The following is a 19,225-nucleotide window of genomic DNA, read 5'->3' on the forward strand; positions in this document are numbered from 1 at the left end:
CGGGGTCGGCTCGCCGCTTGATAACGAGCGTTTCCCTCCGCGATGCGCTGGGTCGAAAAGCGTCCCTGCGCATGCGTTTCGGTCGGTGGCGCAGCACAGGCTGCCCGCTTCCCGTGCGTGCAGCCGTCGAGAGCGCGCGCGCTCAGCTCCCAAACACACCCGTTTGCAGCCGCAAAGGCAGCTTGGCCGGGTTGTTGCCGTTGGGGAAAGGGTTCAGGCCCTCTCCACGCGCAGCTCGGCTCAAGGGCCTCGCTGGCGGGCGGCGGTGGGCGATAGGCGCGCGCGGCGATAATAGACAGTTTTAGTTTAGCGTTAGCGTAATAGCGGGGTTACGGGAAATAGCGTTACCGTTCCGCAAATAAACTTTGCAGAAAGAGAGTTTTAGTATAGCGTGATAGCGTAGTGTACGTGCGGGACGCTATTCCATTACGCTTTGAATTTCGCATACACAGGGCACCTAATTCTATGTATGTGTGCGTCCGGAAAGTGCGATAGGCAGCGCAATGGAAGCCAGGAGCGCGTTGTATTTTTACTTCACGTCCGTCGATCTGCAACGAAACAGACAAGCAGTACAAGCTGTCTACCATAGCCTCCGAAATTCTCCCATCTCAGAGGCCATATGCCGTCGTCGCGCCTATCTCCCGACTTTAGCGACAGATGGCGGTCGCATCTAAGAAAAAATTTCTCTCGTTAGGCTTAGGCGCGTTCGAAACGAGAATCGATCTCGAAAATTCCTCAAGATTAGCCATAACACTCTCTCGGCGAAGCGGCATGAGACTAAGCAAAAGCCGTTTACGCAGTCATTTGCTACGAACGAAGTGAATTCTACAAAAACAACGCCAAATTCAGTTCGAAGCGGGCGACCGGGACCGCCGCCATGTTTTACGTACACTACGTACACCACGCTAACACGGTAACGTTAACTCTGAGAAATAGCGTGCGCACGGTAAACGGTATGGGTCAGTTAGCGTTCTGCGCATGCGCACTTCGATCCCGCTATTCCGGTACGCCCGCTATTCCGGTAACCACGCTAAACTAAAACTGTCTAATGTCACCTTGAATGCGCTTTGCCTCGGCGGCTAATTCCTCCAGATTTCGGAAGCGGCCGCCGCGCAGGTACGCCGAAAAGGTCGGATGTGCCTGCCTGATCTACCGTTCGACGCGTTCCTCGTTCGAGGCATTGGGCTCAGCGACTAAGAAAAGGTCTTGCATCGCCCGTACGTACTCCTGAAGCGACTCATCAGCAGCCTGTGTACGTAGCCCAAGCTCTCGCCGCATCCTACTGTCGTAGTCAGCGGGTAGGAATTCACGCAGGAATGCCGCGCGGAACTCCTCGAGGGTTGTTGCACGGTGTCCGGAAAGCCTGTACCACCTAGCCGCCGAGTCAGTGAGTGCAACAGGGACGACGCGTCCGAGTACATCCTGATCGTTCAAACCCAGAGCTCTCTGGTAGCGTGCGAGGGAGTAACAGTAGTCCCTGGCACTGAGCAGGTCACCGTATCCGCTGTAGGTCGGGACTGCCAAGCGTACAGCGGGGTGAGCGCATTTCGGAACAGCCGACAGCGTTTTAACTGCCCCAGAGAGCGCCTGGATCATTTCGGCGGCGTTATGCAACAGCGTCTGTGCGCCTGCTCCAAAGGGAGCCGTTGGCGCGTTAGCGGCGCGATCGAGCAAGGATGAACTGACGTCCAGCTCGATGAGTGGCGCGGTTTCCACAGGGATACCGGCCGGCGCGCCGCCGTCCCCAGAGCAAAAAGGGCTCCTAGCGGGGTGCGCCTGTTGTCGTTCACAGCTGCCACTTGAGGCAGCTATACGTGAATTGCTTAGGCCGCTTGCAGCCAGCGTTGACAAAACAGGCGCGTGCTCGATCGGTGTGCCACTGGGCACCACCGAATGTACTCCAAAGGGAGACGTATGAGCGGAATTCGTGGTCGCCGTGATTGAAGGTTCCCCACAGGGGGCCGCGGCATACCACTGGTTTTGGCTGTTCAATTGAGAAGCAGCCAGTGTCGATACAACAGGTGTGTGCTCGATCGGTGTGCCACTGGGCGCCACCGAGTGTACTCCAAAGGGAGACGTATGAGCAGAATTCGTGGTCGCCGTGATTGAAGGTTCCCCACAGGGGGCCGCGGCATACCACTGGTTTTGGCTGTTCAATTGAGAAGCAGCCAACGGGCAAAAGTCGGAGAGGGCTAAGGCCCCGTTTCCGCGCTGCGCTCCGTTTACTCCCGAAGGAGTCAATGATCGGGAGCGCTGCGACATCGCACTGCTTGGCATTCCAAAGGGAGCCGTGGCAGACGAATGTGCCCGTGTGCACTGTTCGGAGAGGGCTCTGGCCCCGTTTTCAAACAACGCTACTGCTCCAAAGGGAGCTGGTACGTAGCGCCTCACGTTGCCGTCCCCACAGGGGGTCGTTACAAGCGAGGGTGCAGGAGTGCGCTGCTCAAGGGGGGCCCTGGCCCCGTTCTCGAGCAACGCGGCGTCTGCTAGCACTAACAAAGGTCACTACGCCTAGCAGACATAACGCGGCGAGTCCAATTCGCTAAGGCGTATTTACTCGGCTAAGCACAGACAAAGGCTTAATGAGCCTTTGAATCCGCGTTGGGCGCCAGTGTGGGTTCTTGGTGTCTCACAGGAGACCAACCACCGCGGGTTCGAGCTTAGCGAGCCACCGGGCCGCGTCAGCCGTCGCCTCCAGCACCGCTCGCGCGCGAGCTCAGAGGCCGCAAGGGGCTACCGAGCGACGCACGCAAAAACACACTAAAGCCCTGAGTTGACGGAAACCGTTTACTGAAACCGTCGGCACTAGCACTGCACAAACACCCGCACGGAGGGGAGCCAAAGGGGTCCCGCACCAGGGCGAAAATACAATAACAGGCGCCTATAGCACGTCGCGGCGAGAGCACAGGCTCAAGCTGGGACACGCCGCTAGGAAAAGTCCTGGCGGCTATGCTACTTGCTCTGGCGATAACCAATGGGTCAACTCGCGAGAGCACGGGCAATATCCTTCGGCTTAGGCTTTCGGCAAGTGCGGCTCGGCGAGGTACGACCTCGCGCGAGCACTAATGGCACCGCTCGTCGGCTTAGCGTCGGGAAAGGATCAGCACAAAGTACGCGCTCCCCGCTCGGGCAAAGGCACCGTGCGCGAGCTCCAGCCCTAGTCACAAAGGTGTCGGCGGACGAGAGGAAAGCATGGACGTACCGTACGTGCGCTGGTCCCGGAGAGAGTCCACGCTTTGCCGCTAGCAGCCGACAACCGGCCGCGTCGTGACGTCATCGCTCCGCCCTTACCGCCAACCGCCGAGTGCGCAGCGCCACCGCGGGAACCGGTTAGGCGGCGCGGGCGGAGAAGGAGGCCAGCGGGGAACGATGGCGAGGGATGGCAGAGCAGTGAAGCCCGCGCAATCATGCCGGCGCAACCCTCAATCCCCACAAGGTCAGTATAGAATTCTTCCGCTGCTTTTACTATGTCATCGAAATTGCTGATGATATTACCATGCTTATCTTTCAGTGCATACATCTTGCCTTGTCCTATGCCAAGCTTTCTTCTTACTGATTTAATGCTGCGTCCATATTTTACGGCTTCCTCAATCTTTCCCACGTTATAATTTCGAATATCCCTTACTTTTTCCTTGTTGATTAGTTTTGACAGTTCAGCGAATTCTATCTGATCTCTTGAGTTGGACATTTTCATCTTCTGTCGTTTCTTTATTAGGTCCTTTGTTTCTTGGGAGAGCTTACCAACTGGTTGCCTTGGTGCCCTACCTCCCACTTCAATTGCCGCTTCTGAGATCAACCTAGTTACGGTTTCATTCATTACCTCTGTGTTGTCTTTATCTTCCTTTTCTAAAGCTGCATATTTGTTTGCAAGCACCAGCCTGAATTGGTCAGATTTTACCCTTACTGCCAAGAAATATATTTACAGTGTATTTACAAGACTGGCATCGGCTGACAAGATCATAGCACGCGAAGTCCCGAGCTTCGTCTTCTTCAAGTCCTCTCAAAACGTCTTCTTCATCGCTCTGTCACAATATGATTTGGTACTTTAACATGCGGGATCTTTCTTGTCATCCGTATAACTGGTACTTGATTGTGCTGCCCTTGGTTTTGGTGAGTATTTCGTGTCGTTTTCTGTGTAGCTCCATACAATGGAACTTGGGCACGATGGAAAGTAGAAGGAAAAAAGGAGTGCATAGGATAGAGCACTACTAGCCTAGCAAAGCACCTTGCTGGAATGAAATGTTGATTTGATATGGAATGAAAGATAGAGGCTGATGACCAAACTGTTGTTTCTTAGCAAAACATTTTCTTGGTCAAGTTAGTTCATAACTGAGCGCCAGTCCTGTGTACTCGTCTCGTCCTTGTTGGTTTTTTTTTTTGCTGTTTTTCCTTCTTTGTTGCTTCGTTTGCCTGCAGCCACTGTCCAATGTTCTTTTCCATGATAACTCTGAAACGTTGCATATCAATGTTTACAAGCAGCTGCATTTTTTTTGACTGGTAATTAATTGTGTTACAGCCTAATCTACTGATTGCAATGACAAAAACCAATAATAAAAAATAGTATTGCATGGCTTGGCTTTCTGTTGCAGTATATAACAGTAAAAGTTCGTTTGTGACAGTATTGCTCTGGTTGTTTTATCGTTTCAGGTGTTCCTGGGTAGTGGCATGTGGCTGCAGAAATCCGTGTAAGGACATTTGGTGCAGCGCCCGAAAGATGGCATTTTTCTTCCCGAGGCCAGCGTTCGGATATTTTTGACTGCAGGCCTCTTTAACAGAAGTGTCACGGGCGCTGCATCAAATAGAACTAAAGCGGAAGCCAAGCCACCCTTGGATACTATGAAATATGAAGTTCTAAAAGGTATGCTCTAACCCACTTAAAATGCTATAATGGTTGTGTAATGTTTCATGCAATTTTTTGGTATATAGTTCAACTGTTGCAACATTGTGCACATGTGCGGTGAATTAAAGGTCTAGATAATTTCTCATTACGCGCCCAACTTTCTATACTAATACTTGGCAATCAACATTAAACTTTGATGAATTAAGAAAAAGTGTTTCAGTTTTCTGATTTCATGGTCCTGTTTATTTTCAGCATTTTTCAGGCACTACCTGGAGAGCCGATGCAGTAGCCCCGAAGAAATTGCCACAAGGCATAGTTGCCTTGGCAAAATAGTCGCTTGCAAAATAGCCGACATCATGAAGGGGCAGAGGAAGCATATATAGTTTTGTTTTTAGAATATATTTGTGTACATGTGCCTCAATCATCATCTATGCTTATCATTCTAGGGGTGTTGCCACATTGTGGGCCCTCTGAGTGAAGATAAACACCCACGGTACACTTATACAAGACTAATTACAATAGGCAAATAGGACTATTGAGACCAATAGGTCTCAATGGTCCAATAGGCAAATACAAAACCAATACATTACCAATAGGCAAATAGAGAACCAATAAGCAAAAATAGTTCCAATAGGGAAATACAGAACCAATAGGTCAATATAGTTCCAATAGGCAAGTACAAAACCAATAGACCAATAGGTGTCAATAACCCAATGAGCTATTAGTTTTCTATTGGGAATTTTTGCTAGGGGAACCAATGTAGCTGTGGAATCTTTGTACATATTTTCCAAGATATTCACGTATGCCTCCTGAACTCCTTGATTATGAAATGCCTCAATGACTCCTGGTATCTCTAATGAATCAAATGCCGTTTCATAATCTATGAGAGCCATATAGAGAGGTTTACTGTTTGCGCTGTTACCCAAAGTTTCAGGTTTATTGTACTCTGCAGATTTGTCGATTACCTGATTGACGACATGGATGTGATCCATTGTAGAATATCCCTTTCTGAAGCCAGCCTGTGCTCTTGGTTGATTGAAGTGTTGCCGCGATTCTATTGGAAATTGTCTTGGTGAATATTTTATACAGTACTGAAAGCAAGCTCATGGGCCTATAATTTTTCAATTATCTAACGTCTCCCTTCTTGTGGATAAGTATAACGTTCCAGTTCTAGTTCACTGGTACACTTGAAGTCGTGAGGCATTGCATATAAAGGGCCGCAAGCTTTTCAAGTATATCTCCTCCGTCTTTTATTAAACGACTGTTATTCCATCTTCTCCAGCCACTTTTCCCCGGGTCATGTCTTGCAAGGCCCTTCTGACTATTCCTTGTATTCCCCCTCAGTTGTATATTCTCAGCTTGTTGTGTACCCTTAGAATTTGCTCACATGGTGTTTATTTCAGTTCATTCATAAACGTAGTATGTATGAAACCGTATGTCAGCGAGTGACTGTAGAGGTACTTTCGAACAGTAATCTACTCTAGTATCGGGGCGATGCTTCTTTTTAGAGGGAGGCAGATGCTGCATCCCTTCTATGTCGACAAGAAAGAGCCATGGGAGCTTTAGTAGGCTTCGTCTCGTGCGCCGACTTAGCGGAGATTAGAAGAGCTCTACGCTCGTCTCCTATTTTTGCACCGTGACAATATGCAAGAAACTAAAAGTAACTTGTTCAAGTTCAGTTATTCCTGTGTATAACTGGTGTTGTTCTTTTTTTGTTTTCTTCTTGGTATCTGCGACACATGTTGTAAATGATGTGTGCTATCAATGCATAACCTGAACCCTTTACTATGACTGCACATGTGACAATAGGATCTCTCTAAATGCACATTTGTGCCTATATAATAAAGCTATTATTTTTGTGAAGTGTGATTGTTGTACGTGTCATTACCAGGAATTTCCTGGCAGCCTTCTGGTAGAATGCAACACTAACTTGCCTGTGTCTGCAAGATGCAGTTTAGACACATGCACTTGTAGCTAGGGAGCACCACTTAGTGATGAACAAGAATTCATTACATCCATTCCAACCTGTATTATTGCAACAAGCAGCTGCTGCCTGCTGGACCGTCTTGCTTTCTTTTTTGTCCTATAACAGCAACTATATCCATCATCTCTGCATACCTGTTGCTCTCCAATTTTCCTTCAATAGACAAATAGCTGAGCATTTTACGACTACTTTCATTGTGCAAACAGAAAAATAACCGTTAACCATCAGATGATGCAGTCATATCAGAAATGGCTATTGAACCAACACAGATGCAAATGCATCTTTGCCATGCATTTAAAGAAATGTGAATATAGCTGTCGGTTATCAGATTGATACCTACTCTAGTGATACTTAAAGAGACCAATAACTGTCAGCTATTGGACCAATAAGAGACCACCTATTGATTCAATAAGACAGAGATAGGTGGCAGCTATCAGACAAACACACTGTATTAGTCGAATAAGAGACCTATAGGTGGCAGCTATTGGACCAATACACTCTGTATTAGTCCAATAAGAGACCAATAGGTGGTAGATATTGGACCAATACGCTCTTTATTAGTCCAATAAGAGACCAATAGGTGGCACCTAATAGACCAATACAACCTCTATTGGTCCAATAGAAGACTAATAGGTGGCGGCTATTGGTCTCTATTTGTTCCAATAGAATTCCTATACAGCCTATAGAGCTCCAATAGATTTCCCATAGAACCTATAGAGATTTTCTATTGGACCAATAGAAAATTCTATTGGTATTTTTGCTAGGGTAGACTCCACATGAAAAGTAGAAAGAAAGGGGTCAGGCAAGGAGACACAATCTCTCCAATGATATTCACTGCATGCTTAGAAGTAGTATTCAAGCTCTTAGACTGGGAAGGCTTAGGAGTGAGGATCAATGGTGAATACTTCGGCAACCTTTGGTTTGCATATGACATTGTCCTATTAGCAAAAATGGGGACAAATTACAACAAATGGTTGAGGAACTTAACTGAGAAAGTGTAAGAGTGGGGTTGAAGATTAATATGCAGAAGACAAAGATAATGTTCAATAGCCTGGCAAGGGAACAAGAATTCAGGATCGCCAGTCCTATTCAGCCTCTAGAGTCTGTAAAGGTGTACGTTTACCTAGGTCAGTTACTCACAGGGGACCCTGATCATGAGAAAGAAATTTACAGAAGAATAAAATTGGGTTGGAGTGCACACGGCAGGCGTTGCCAAATCCTGACTGGGAGCTTACCACTGTCATTGAAAAGAAAAGTGTACAATCATTGCATTCTACCGGTGCTAACATATGGGGCAGAAACTTGAAGGTTAACAAAGAAGCTCGAGAACAAGTTAAGGATCGCACAAAGAGCGATGGAATGAAAAATGTTGGGCCTAACTTTAAGAGACAGGAAGAGAGCGGTAAGGATCAGAGAGCAAACGGGGATAGCTGATATTCTATCTGACATTATGAGAAGGAAATGGAGCTGGGCAGGCCACGTAACGCTTAGGGTAGATAACAGGTGGATCATTAGAGCTACAGAATGGGTGCCAAGAGAAGGGAAGCGCAGTTGAGGACGGCTGAAAACCAAGTGGAGTGATAAAGTTAGGAAATTTGCAGGCCCAAGTTGGAATGAGCTAGCGCAAGACAGGGGTAACTGGAGATCGCAGGGAGAGGCTTCTGTCCTGCAGTGGACATAAAATATAGGTTGATGATGATGACAAGGAATCGTAGCTTGTATGAGTTTTCAAAGACTGCAAACAAATTTAGTCCTTTTACTATTTTGTGCATATTAATTGTCGCATACAATTTCATTATACAGCATCTAGTTGTAAGCTAGAAATAACACTGTAATGCAAGGCATACTGAGAATTCTACAGTGGTGCAAATGATGTACCAGATCATTAATATAAAGGTGGAACTACTGAGCTTTGCAAAATATACAATGAACAGAGCTCTATGTGGCTCCTTAAATCTGTAAATACCACAGACTACCTCAACAGCACTCACAACATATACTAAGTGTCCCTTGCAAGCTTACATTATGCTAACATTAGGGACTAATGTACTACTCTATACACAAGCAGAAAAAAGTTTAAGTGTAATGCAATATGCAGAGCAGTGATGTAACAGCTGGCACAATATTATGCACAGTGAGCCCATACAACTACTCCTGCAAAAGCAGATATGTTATAATTTTTGCGCCTGTTGCACCTATTCCCGTTCGTGCATGTTAGGGATGTCAGCAATGTACAGTGTTTTTCCAACTTTCATCGCAACACAAACTCGGTCCACTTCGGCACCATACAAAAGCACTTCATCCCCAACATCAGTACAAATGTGCATGTGGTTCACTATTTTGTGCTCCAGACATATAAGCTTCTGACACAGAAGGACACACATACCATCTTCTAGCACAAAAACTTTGTTCAGTACATAGCGCTCACCATTTTTAGATTTCAAATATGAGTTGCATGTTCTTTTGGTTCTCTGGTAGGTATGCACATGGAAAGCTTGTCCTTTCAAGCACACCCTTTTGTGCTCCACAACATTCTTGGGACAATAGCCCAGTTTTTCAAGGAAAATGGGCTCTTCATTTGAGATATCGGTAGAAAAGAACCCCTTGCCAAGCGGCCTGTCTGGCGGTTTCTCTAAAGCACTGGCAGTAGTCATTTTTTGGCACAATGCCCGTGCCTTCTCAGAAAACGTCACGGATTGCAGCAGCTGGAAAAGTTGTAGGCGCATTGCAAAGCGTTCGATAACCTGGAGTGGTACTCCATTCGCATCACTAATTAAATTCAACAATGTGCCATTTCCCGATTCAAACACGAATGTTGAATGAGACCATAAAGGCCCGAACTGCCGTACACTCTGCGGTAGGTGGAGCAGCTGGTGAACATTAAATGTCATAGCTGATTTTCCATAAAGCTCTTCAACCTCATACACAAATTTGGAAAGGTTACCCATGGCTTCTTTGAGGTCATTTTTTGAAATTTCGTCCTTCAGTAACAAAAAAAATGCCATTGACGAGGAGGCACATGTGCTCGTGGTACTTTTTTTCTAGAATACCGTCAAGGCATGGAACTGCATAGAATAAAAGCCACCACTTCCATTCACTAGCTTTCCACATGCTGCGGTCGTCTAGTGTACCTGGCAGTCGTGTAAAAAATTGAGGTGGCCTTAGGTGCAACAGCCGTGCAGTCACTCTTTGACACTTCGATGGCTCCCCAATGTATGCTGGTGAGTGGACATTACTTAACCAAATTTCCAAAAGTTGTTTGGCAACACCTTCAAGGACTGCGTGCATGTAGTCAGGGCATACTCCCCACACTAAGACAAATTTTGGAAGGTGTACAAGTGGTGTGGATCCTTTCACACCATGCGAAGGTTGACCAGTTGACAGGGCGACCCGGATGTCCAACTTGACCTGACTTGTAGTTCGTACAGCTGACACTTGACATCCCTGCACTGGAATACTTCATGGACCCTGCAATATTAGAGCATTCACACTAATCAGAGCACAGCACAAAATGACCAAGTAATTAACATAAGCTTCATTGCAGTATATAGGAGTAACAGCGCACAGCTAAGTCAGGCCTGGATCCAGGGTAGCCTTCAGAGGGGGAGGCGGGCTTCTTGCACGCTCAACACTGAGGGCTTGCATGTCTCGGGCAAGGGAGGGGGGGTCCAAACTACCACGCCCTCCCACGGTCTGCCAGTGGCTGTATATATAAATATATATATATATATATATATATATATATATATATATATATATAAGGCGGCAGGGAATTTATATTTATTTGCAGGAAACACAGAACAGGCTGCTCAGCAATAAATACTATGGGAATTGATGTTAGCTACATAATTGCATTCAGAATATTTAGTTTGCACTGAGTGACCAATATAGTGAAGTCAAGTTGGCGCTGCTGGTTGCTCCGGCATACAGTGTAAGCAACCTTTATATAGGTGAAAAACGTAACTGTGACTTACCATTGTGTCTTTCGCCTTTGTGTAGACAAAAGCTGCATCCAAAATATCCGTTGAACTGCTTTGAGTTCAGGACTGCTGCACGTGCTGGTGCATCAACACAGCAGCAAATCACATGAATCCTTGACTCCAGCTTTTGTTCATTGCACTGCCACTTTATGGTACCTGTCGCTAGCACCTCCTTCACAAAGACTTCTAAAAATTTAGTCATCTCCGGGTGTCCTTTTCCAAACCAGAGACCACCAAGTAAAAGGTTGCTCCAACGCAATGCTACAGGCAGCTCATTTATTACACACTGGATGGGCCACAAGGCTGTCTTGTTGCAGTTGAATACTTTGGCGCCGTCAGTGTTGAAAGTGAGGGATATGTCACTCCACTGGCAGCCTTCCATTTGCTTCTGGTATAAGGCACCATCCGTGATGTCCGTCAATACAGCTGCATCGGCAGAACTCTGTGATGAACTCCCGCCTCGATTTTTCTTGCTAAGAGAATCCACAAGCGTCTCGGCTAATTTCTTCTTTGAAAGTAAAACTTCAATTTGTTTTTTTTTTAAATTCAATACTGCAAAGAAATTGTGCGCTGTATTCTGAGCGTCGCAGTTTGGGCAAACGAAGTCTCGCCCAGTTGGATTTGCAGCACGAGTACTGCACGATGTGCAGAAGTAGTGGCGCTGAACTAACTGTCCTTGCCAGGTTTTCCATGCTTTTCGCAGCAAATACTGCGATGACGGCAGCACTTCAGCTCCCAGCAGAAGATTCATCACATGAACAAGTTTCTCCATGTCAGTCCAATTTAATCCAGCTGACGTCGAATATGCCATCAACACGACAATTGCGTCGGCAACACTTAACTCGGAGTTAGGCAAACATTCACGAGAAAACAGCTTAAGGAAGTCTTCCACATCAGTTGCGGTGTTTTCATCACTTGCGTTGTCTTCATCGCTTGCGCCGCTGGCAGCATCCTCCGCAGTGCTGTCCTCCGTGAACACTGCATCGTCGCCACAACGCGTTGACTGATTGCAACAATATTCGCTCTCTTCTGAGATAATTGCATCATCTCCCGCCGAGGAGCAATCTGCTGGCTCTGCGTCTGCAGTTTCTTGACGGGCTAAAACCGCGCTGGAGCTGCTTGCCTGGAACCGGAGCGTTGTTCGTGGAACCACGAAAGGTTCTCCAGGTTCCAAATACTGCTTCCGCTTCTTGAAGCGAGGCTGAGTAGGGCAATTTAACTTCGGAATTACTGTCACCCATCGATATATAGCTTTGAAGATGATACAGTGAGGGCGACGAGACGCACGTGATGTAACAGAGAAAACCTGCGGATGCACGAGGCTCGTGGTGGCTTGCGTCGGAAGGAATGACCACCGTGTCACGTGGTGTCAAAGACCACAACCGACATAACACCAGTCAGTTGACACTAAAAGTGAAGCACTGCACGGCGTGGCGGCGCTGCATGTTTGAACTTTTTTTTGTCAGCACGTTCCTTGGTTAAACTAGTTAATCTAAGTCCTTAAAAACAATTTCATAATATTCAACATTCATAAAAAATTTATCCTAAGCAATAGAAGTTGTTTTATAAAATTACAGTGACAGAAAATGTGAAGCTGCAACCGCGACCGACCGTGTGTCCTGCGCGCCATCCGCGCTCGGCCGGACGAAGACAAGCCCAGCCTGCGAACCAGTCAAGCCGAGTCGCTCCTGCTCAGCCGCTTTGTGAACCCCGTGTGCCTTTTAGTTCACGCAAGCCTCAGTCATGTTTGCCCTGGTGCGCTTCTGCGACGCTGACATGAAGGTTGTGGTCAGAATCAACCAAATTAAGAACTTTTCAGCCAAAAATGTCTTGGATTTTGACTCTGCAAAATGGCACCAAGTATATTGGCAAGACGAGCAGCAAGAAGGATACTTCAAGGCCCAAGTGCTCCGATTGTTTGGTGAGTGAAGTGCATGTGATTTGCTTATGTTTGATGTATGTTTGATTTCACCTTTTTTCCCCATTAGAAACACGGGAGGAAGCTGAAAGGCCGGGAAAACGTGTTCCTCGTCCTCCGCGTCCCGTGTCTGACAGCGAGGCCAGCGACGACTCGATTTCAAGCGCGGACTCTTTAGCCGAGGTTGGAAAATTGCGCACAAATAATGTTCTAGTTTGTTTTTGTGCTTGTCAGCATGCATAAACGGCATGAATATAGAGTAAAGGTCAAGGACACGCCTTGCACGTGAGCGTAGTTGGAAGACTCGCTAACCCTTTCTTTTTGTGTATAGGTGTACAGCTTGTGTAAGTGAGGTACGTGTTGTGTCAAAAACACGTTTCTTGCCTCATAATAGCACTATAGTCAATGCGATTTATGTGTTCAAGTGCGCGCAAAGCAGCTTATCAAACTTGTTGCACATATCGTACGTTATTAGAACCATATGATGAAGGCCAACTAATATGTCTATGTATAATTCATTACAGAATGTGCATAACATACGTATACCTGCGTGCCTTATTAATGCAGTTGCTCTAATTGCATAAGCATGCAACATGCAGCCAATTTGGTGTACAGCTCATTTCAACATGACACGTGTTTGGCGTGCAGAAACTTACGTTTTGGAATCTAGGCTGCCTTGCTTTCAATCTAATATATTTCTGATTGCCTCATTGTGAAATTACTATAGCCTAATTTATTTCATGTCATCTGTAAATTGAGATTTAGTGGCATACTTGGGGAATGATAATCACCACCATCTCGTAAAAGAACATATCAGTGATGGTAATTCAATGTTGAAAGAGTTTGCTGTAATTTAATGTTACCTACACAGTTTCTTTCTCCATAGCAGCTTTAGGACACCTTGATGTATCAAATAATTTGATTCTACAAAAAAATGACCGCATTTTCATGACAGCCTGCCACGCAAATGGTCATGCTGTAATTTTTCTTAACCACAAATTCTCTATTCAAGTTTTTGCCCTCTAAAAGTGCAGTAAATATTATCTGGTCACATTTCTATATCTCTGTTTTAAATGCAGGTAATGAAAAAAGCTGCCAAGCGATGCCAAACAAAGAAGAAACAAGCAGCAGCAGTTTTTCAAAAAGAACAGCTCGATGCTCTGTTTCCAAGAAATCACCCTAGTGACCCAGACTGGGAAGCCGAGGCCAAGCGGGTGGAGGAGGAAAACAACCTGCTTAAAGCTGCAAATGAGCAGCTGAAAACTTAAAATGTCAAACTCCACAAAAGGGTGGAAATGCTCGAAAAAGCATTGTGCAGCAGGATTTTTAAGACAGGTTTGAATTCTATAGGAGTTTTTATTTCATTTGCAACAGTAAATTTTTATCTCTAAATACTAAGATGTACATATTTGGTTGTTTTCTCATATCTGTTTCACTTATACTGAACACATGTGGTAGGCGAATGTTAAAAGTTGTGAGCAAAAACAATGATTTTCCACTGAGTACCACCATGTGTCTACTTCCGCAGAAAACTGCCTGCTGTCTCAGGAGCATCAACCTGGCTGCTACATGATGGCCGAGAGACACATCCAACAGAAGAAACCTTCACCACAGGTGCAGGTTTCTCCTGTAGGGTGTGGATCTCTTCCTCCACAGGTGCAGGTTTCTCCTAGGAGAGCAGAGCAGAGCACGTGTCACCTGCTGCACCCACACCTGAGCCATCATCGCCCACCAGGCCACAGTCCGCTGCAGAGGCCGAACTTCTCATAAGCTTGGAGGATTCCGACAAGAATGAGAGGCTGGAATCTTCAAAGATATTTTCAGTCGTTGGAAATGAGGTTTGTACTAACTTCACTTGAATTTCAATAATTTCAAAATACAGGGGATAATTGGCCAGTTGGCCTGCTCTGACTCCCATTTGGTGGTTTAGTACTCAAATATTAATATAATTTGGTACTCCGACATGCGCGATCTTCCTTGTCGTCTGTATAACTTGTACTTGATTGTGCTGCCCTTGGTTTTGGTGAGTATTTCGTGTCGTGTTCTGTGTAGCTCCACACAATGGAACATGGGCACGGTGGAAAGTAGAAGGAAAAAAGGAGGGCATAGGATAGAGCACTACTAGCCTAGCAAAGCACCTTGCTGGAATGAAATGTTGATTTGATATGGAATGAAAGATTGAGGAGGATGACGAAACTGTTGTTTCTTAGCACAACATTTTCTTGGGCAAGTTAGTTCATAACTGAGCGCCAGTCCTGTGTACTTGTCTCGTCCTTGTTTGTTTGTTTTGTTTTTTTCGCTGTTTTTCCTTCTTTGTTGCTTCGTTTGCCTACACCCACTGTCCAATGTTCTTTTCCATGATAACTCAGAAACGTTGCATGCCAATGTTTACAAGCAGCTGCCTTTTTTTACTGGTAATTAATTGTGTTACAGGGCCTAATCTACTGATTGCAATGATATAAACCATTAATAAAAATGGTATTACATGGCTTGGCTTTCTGTTGCAGTATATAACAGTAAAAGTTGGTTTGTGACAGTATTGCTCTGGTTGTTTTATCGTTTCAGGTGTTCCTGGGTAGTGGCGTGTGGCTGCAGAAATCCGTGTACGAACATTTGATGCAGCGCCCGAAAGATGGCATTTTTGTTCGTGAGGCCAGCGTTCGAATATTTTCGACTGCAGGCCTCTTTCACAGAAGTGTCACGGGCGCTGCATCAAATAGAACTAAAGCGGAAGCCAAGCCACCCTTGGATGCTATGAAATATGAAGTTCTAAAAGGTATGCTCTAACCCACTTAAAATGCTATAATAAGTGTGTAATGTTTCCTGCAATCTTTTGGTATATAGTTCAACTGCTGCAACATTGTGCATATGTGCGGTGAATTAAAGGTCTAGATAATTTCTCATTATGCACCCAACTTTCTATACTAATACTTGGCAATCAAAATTAAACTGATGAATTAAGAAAAAGTGTTTCAGTTTTGCGATTTCATGGTTCTGTTTATTTTCAGCATTTTTCAGGCACTACCTGGAGAGCCGATGCAGCAGCCCCGCAGAAATTGCCACAAGGCATAGTTGCCTTGGCAAAATAGTAGCCTGCAAAATAGCCGACATCATGAAGGGCCAGAGGAAGAATATGTAGTTTTGTTTTGAGAATATATTTGTGTACATGTGCCTCAATCATCATCTGTGCTTATCATTCTAGGGGTGTTGCCACATTGTGGGCCCTCTTCTGTGAAGATAAACACCCACGGTACACTTATGCAAGACTAATTACAATAGGCAGATACATGACCAATAGGCAAATACAAAACCAATACATTACCAATAGGCAAATACAGAACCAATAAGCAAATATAGTTCCAATAGGCAAATACAGAACCAATAGGTCACTATAGTTCCAATAGGCAAATACAAAACCAATGGACCAATAGGTGTCAATAACCCAATAAGCTATTAGTTTTCTATTGGGAATTTTTGCTAGGGAATAGTGGGAAAAGAACCTCCACAGAGCTGACAAGCCCCTGGACGACACGAGCGCAGCATGCGAGCTCCATTTCGAGCCACGTTTTGTGCTCAACTCCAACGCAGTTCCTGATCACTGTGAATTAATTCTTATCCTTCGGGACGCCAAACAAGGACAACTTCGGCCGATCCTTTACATGTGCCTGTTTGGCACCCAGGCGCGTAACTGTGGTTTTGTCGATGCCATGGCATGGCTCAGTTACTGCAAGGCATATTAATTTCTTGCAGGCTATGTGCGAAAAAAACACTGAATGAAAAAAAAACCCCACGCGACGACGTCCACAGAAAAAAAGACAATGCAGCTCAGCAAATCCAACTAATATGATCGGGCTGGGTAGCGTTGCACGTTGGTGAAACGTGAACCGTCGCACCCACGTTGCATTGAAACCGATGCGAGCGCCGCCGCTCGGGCTATCAGAGAAGCTCATATTGGCGACATTCCTGGAGCCGCCGCATCGCATAGCCTCCGCCGGAAAGTAAGCCCACTGCCGCCTTCTAGTATACTGTAACGTGGTGAAACGGCCAGTACATTTGCTCTTGCGTTTACCTGAATACCGGACACGCTAAACTCTATTGTGGCAATGCTTCGACGTGAAGTAGGCCGCCACTGCTGCGACCGGGTCGCAGCAGACAAAAGGTGCCCAAAACGTCTGCTGCGACCCATGACGTCACGTCCGCAATAACCCATGATGTCACGTCCGTTTCTTTTCATGGCGGCTGTTTTTCGGGGCCGGTCGCGTGGTGAAGCGGTCCGTATTCCGTGCCTTCTTACAGAGTAAGTAATCAATTTTTCCACTCTATATGCATGTAATAAAAGGTTGGGGCTGTCAGCTGCTTTATGTGTTGCCGTTAGTTATCTGCCCGCATATTTTGCCTCGTGGCCGCGTCAAGTTGCAGCCGGCCCGTGGAATGGGCTGTGGCATCCCATATAAAGCTATAAAGCTGATACTCCTTCAGGATCGTTAGTACGTGTACAGAACCTTCCAGTAGTGTGGTTCAGTGAATGATGCGTGAAAAAAGGAGGACGCAAGAAAATCCTCGCATGGTGAGCTGTTCCGCCAGATCGTGTTAAATCGCGTTTTTGCGCGAGATGGTCGAACAGCTTTGCTACTGCTTTTCTACAGCTTTGCTGCATTTCATTTAATCATCACCTGCATTCTTTTTAATAAGACAAATGGCATTACTGCGCGAAAGATAGTCTCGAAGTTTCCCAACAACAGCCAATGCCGCCGTGCCTGTTGCATGCACGCTTACCAGCTACACGCTGTCCTGATGCAGTTAGAACAATTATGAGGCAGTATCAGCCTGCTACTGCGGGATACAGGATCACTATGACAATACAATTAAAATAACTAAAGAAATTAATGCCGCAAGTGTGGTGTTGAAACGTTGCCAAGCGTGATAAGCGGACCTGCCTCGTAAGATGCGTTGAATGAATCGGTTTCCTAAAGTCAGCTTTGCCGCAGTAGCATTGTTACGCGGTGAAGCTTACCCAAAAATTATTGCAGTGAAGCATACCAAAAGTGAAAAGGGGCCGCTATCACGGGACATGTATATGTCCCTTAACTATGTACGCGCGCACTCGCCTTCACCCATCACATTATGCGCGCCGAGGAGCGTAATAAGTGTATTGGCAGGTGTACTCACATATATGAAAACTGCCAAGAAAAGCTGGTTAAGGCAAGCTCTCTTGTCGAAACGTTTGCACCAGCCTGTTCGACCACTGTTATATCGCCGCAGTTTGTGTATTGCGGTGAAGCATACCGATAGTGGGTAGGGGTAACGCGAATCGGGAGTGTAGGGTTTCAGCCAGCGACGAACCCTAGCAGTCTCAACGTTCTAGCCTCAACAAAGCATATTTTTGCGCCAGGATGATGTTTCGACAACTTTTGTTGGCTGTTGGTGATGACACAACTCTTTTACAGATAACATTCTCTAAGCCTTTTGAAATGACAGGGAGCACTGACACCAGCCGATAATTTGACATGTCATTTCTTTCCCCTGATTTAAACAGTGCAGTCAGCTTCGCCTGTTGCATTTTTGTAGGATAAACGCCAGTAGACAAGCAAACATTGAATACGTGGGTGAAAACAGGCACTTTGCTTTGTTGTGTACCTGTCATACTGCTATTAAATTTTTCTTTCCTTTTAATGTGCTTACGTACATCACATCGCAAGGAGTGACTGTTTAATTAGTGGCCTTGTCATGTTAAAAAAACCAGGCTCTTCTCAAGAGAGGATGGGGTGAAGTACCTGTGAAATTTTTTTACAGGGGTAGTTTTCTGAGAAGAAATCAGATGCCAGAAACAGACCTGTGGTATCCCGGGTTTGAGTATTTAACAGTGGAAAGGATACAGAATACATTATATTTCTTGTCTGAAACCAACAAGTAAGTTAAATATGTAAATATATTAAATAGCGTCCATGAGCAACTGCAAGCTGTGCACACCTAGACCCATAACGCACTTCTCTTGCTCCAGTCCATGCAGGCTGTCAGCTGCTTTGTTGAAGCCTCTAGTACATTCTCAGGGGTGCAGTAATTTTTGTCTGCATTTTGCTCAAGTGTGCCCTAGACATAATTGAGTGATTTGCAGTTGCAACTGGACTGCAGCCTCAGCTTGGGAGACCAGTGGTTGGGCACATTTTGTAAAACTAAGCTACACATAGCATTACCAGTTTGAGCAGAGACCCGTTTATATATGCGTCACCTTTAGCATCTAGATTTTTTACCATGAATTCAGAAAAATCTCCAGCACATCGAGTCCCTAGATTTGAAATGCTGTACAAGTTGTCTTCTTGTTCATTGCGGTTGGCTTAACTTCTGTGCAAATGGGAGAGTACTTCTGCATAGCGCATCAAAGAGCATTCTTATTAACATGCCTTCCTTTTATTCATCTTACCTACAATCAAGAGCAAACGTGTATAGCACATGAATGTGCTGTGCTTGAACATGACTTACATTGCCATGTTTAGTAGCACAGT

The 19,225-nt window shown here is 45.7% G+C and overlaps 1 protein-coding gene across 6 annotated transcripts in view; it reads left to right on the forward strand.

The window, feature by feature from the left end:
* LOC125947070 (uncharacterized) overlaps positions 1 to 15,891 on the forward strand; it is a 41,747-nt gene extending 25,856 nt beyond the window's left edge. For 2 of the 6 annotated variants that reach the window (XM_049671385.1, XM_049671387.1), the window contains 4 exons: positions 13,802 to 14,356; positions 14,458 to 14,560; positions 15,288 to 15,498; positions 15,731 to 15,891. In XM_049671385.1, coding sequence (XP_049527342.1) covers positions 14,292 to 14,356; positions 14,458 to 14,560; positions 15,288 to 15,498; positions 15,731 to 15,861 — 510 coding nt within the window. In that variant the 5' untranslated portion in view covers positions 13,802 to 14,291 and the 3' untranslated portion in view covers positions 15,862 to 15,891. Of the gene's footprint in view, positions 1 to 12,434; positions 12,726 to 12,792; positions 12,906 to 13,650; positions 14,357 to 14,457; positions 14,561 to 15,287; positions 15,499 to 15,730 lie in introns of those variants that run through there. The other 4 variants (XM_049671384.1, XM_049671386.1, XM_049671388.1 and 1 more) reach the window with 4 other exon arrangements.
* The last annotated feature ends 3,334 nt before the right edge of the window (positions 15,892 to 19,225 follow it).

Source organism: Dermacentor silvarum, chromosome 7, assembly GCF_013339745.2.
Source record: "Dermacentor silvarum isolate Dsil-2018 chromosome 7, BIME_Dsil_1.4, whole genome shotgun sequence".
Lineage (NCBI taxonomy): Eukaryota > Metazoa > Arthropoda > Arachnida > Ixodida > Ixodidae > Dermacentor > Dermacentor silvarum.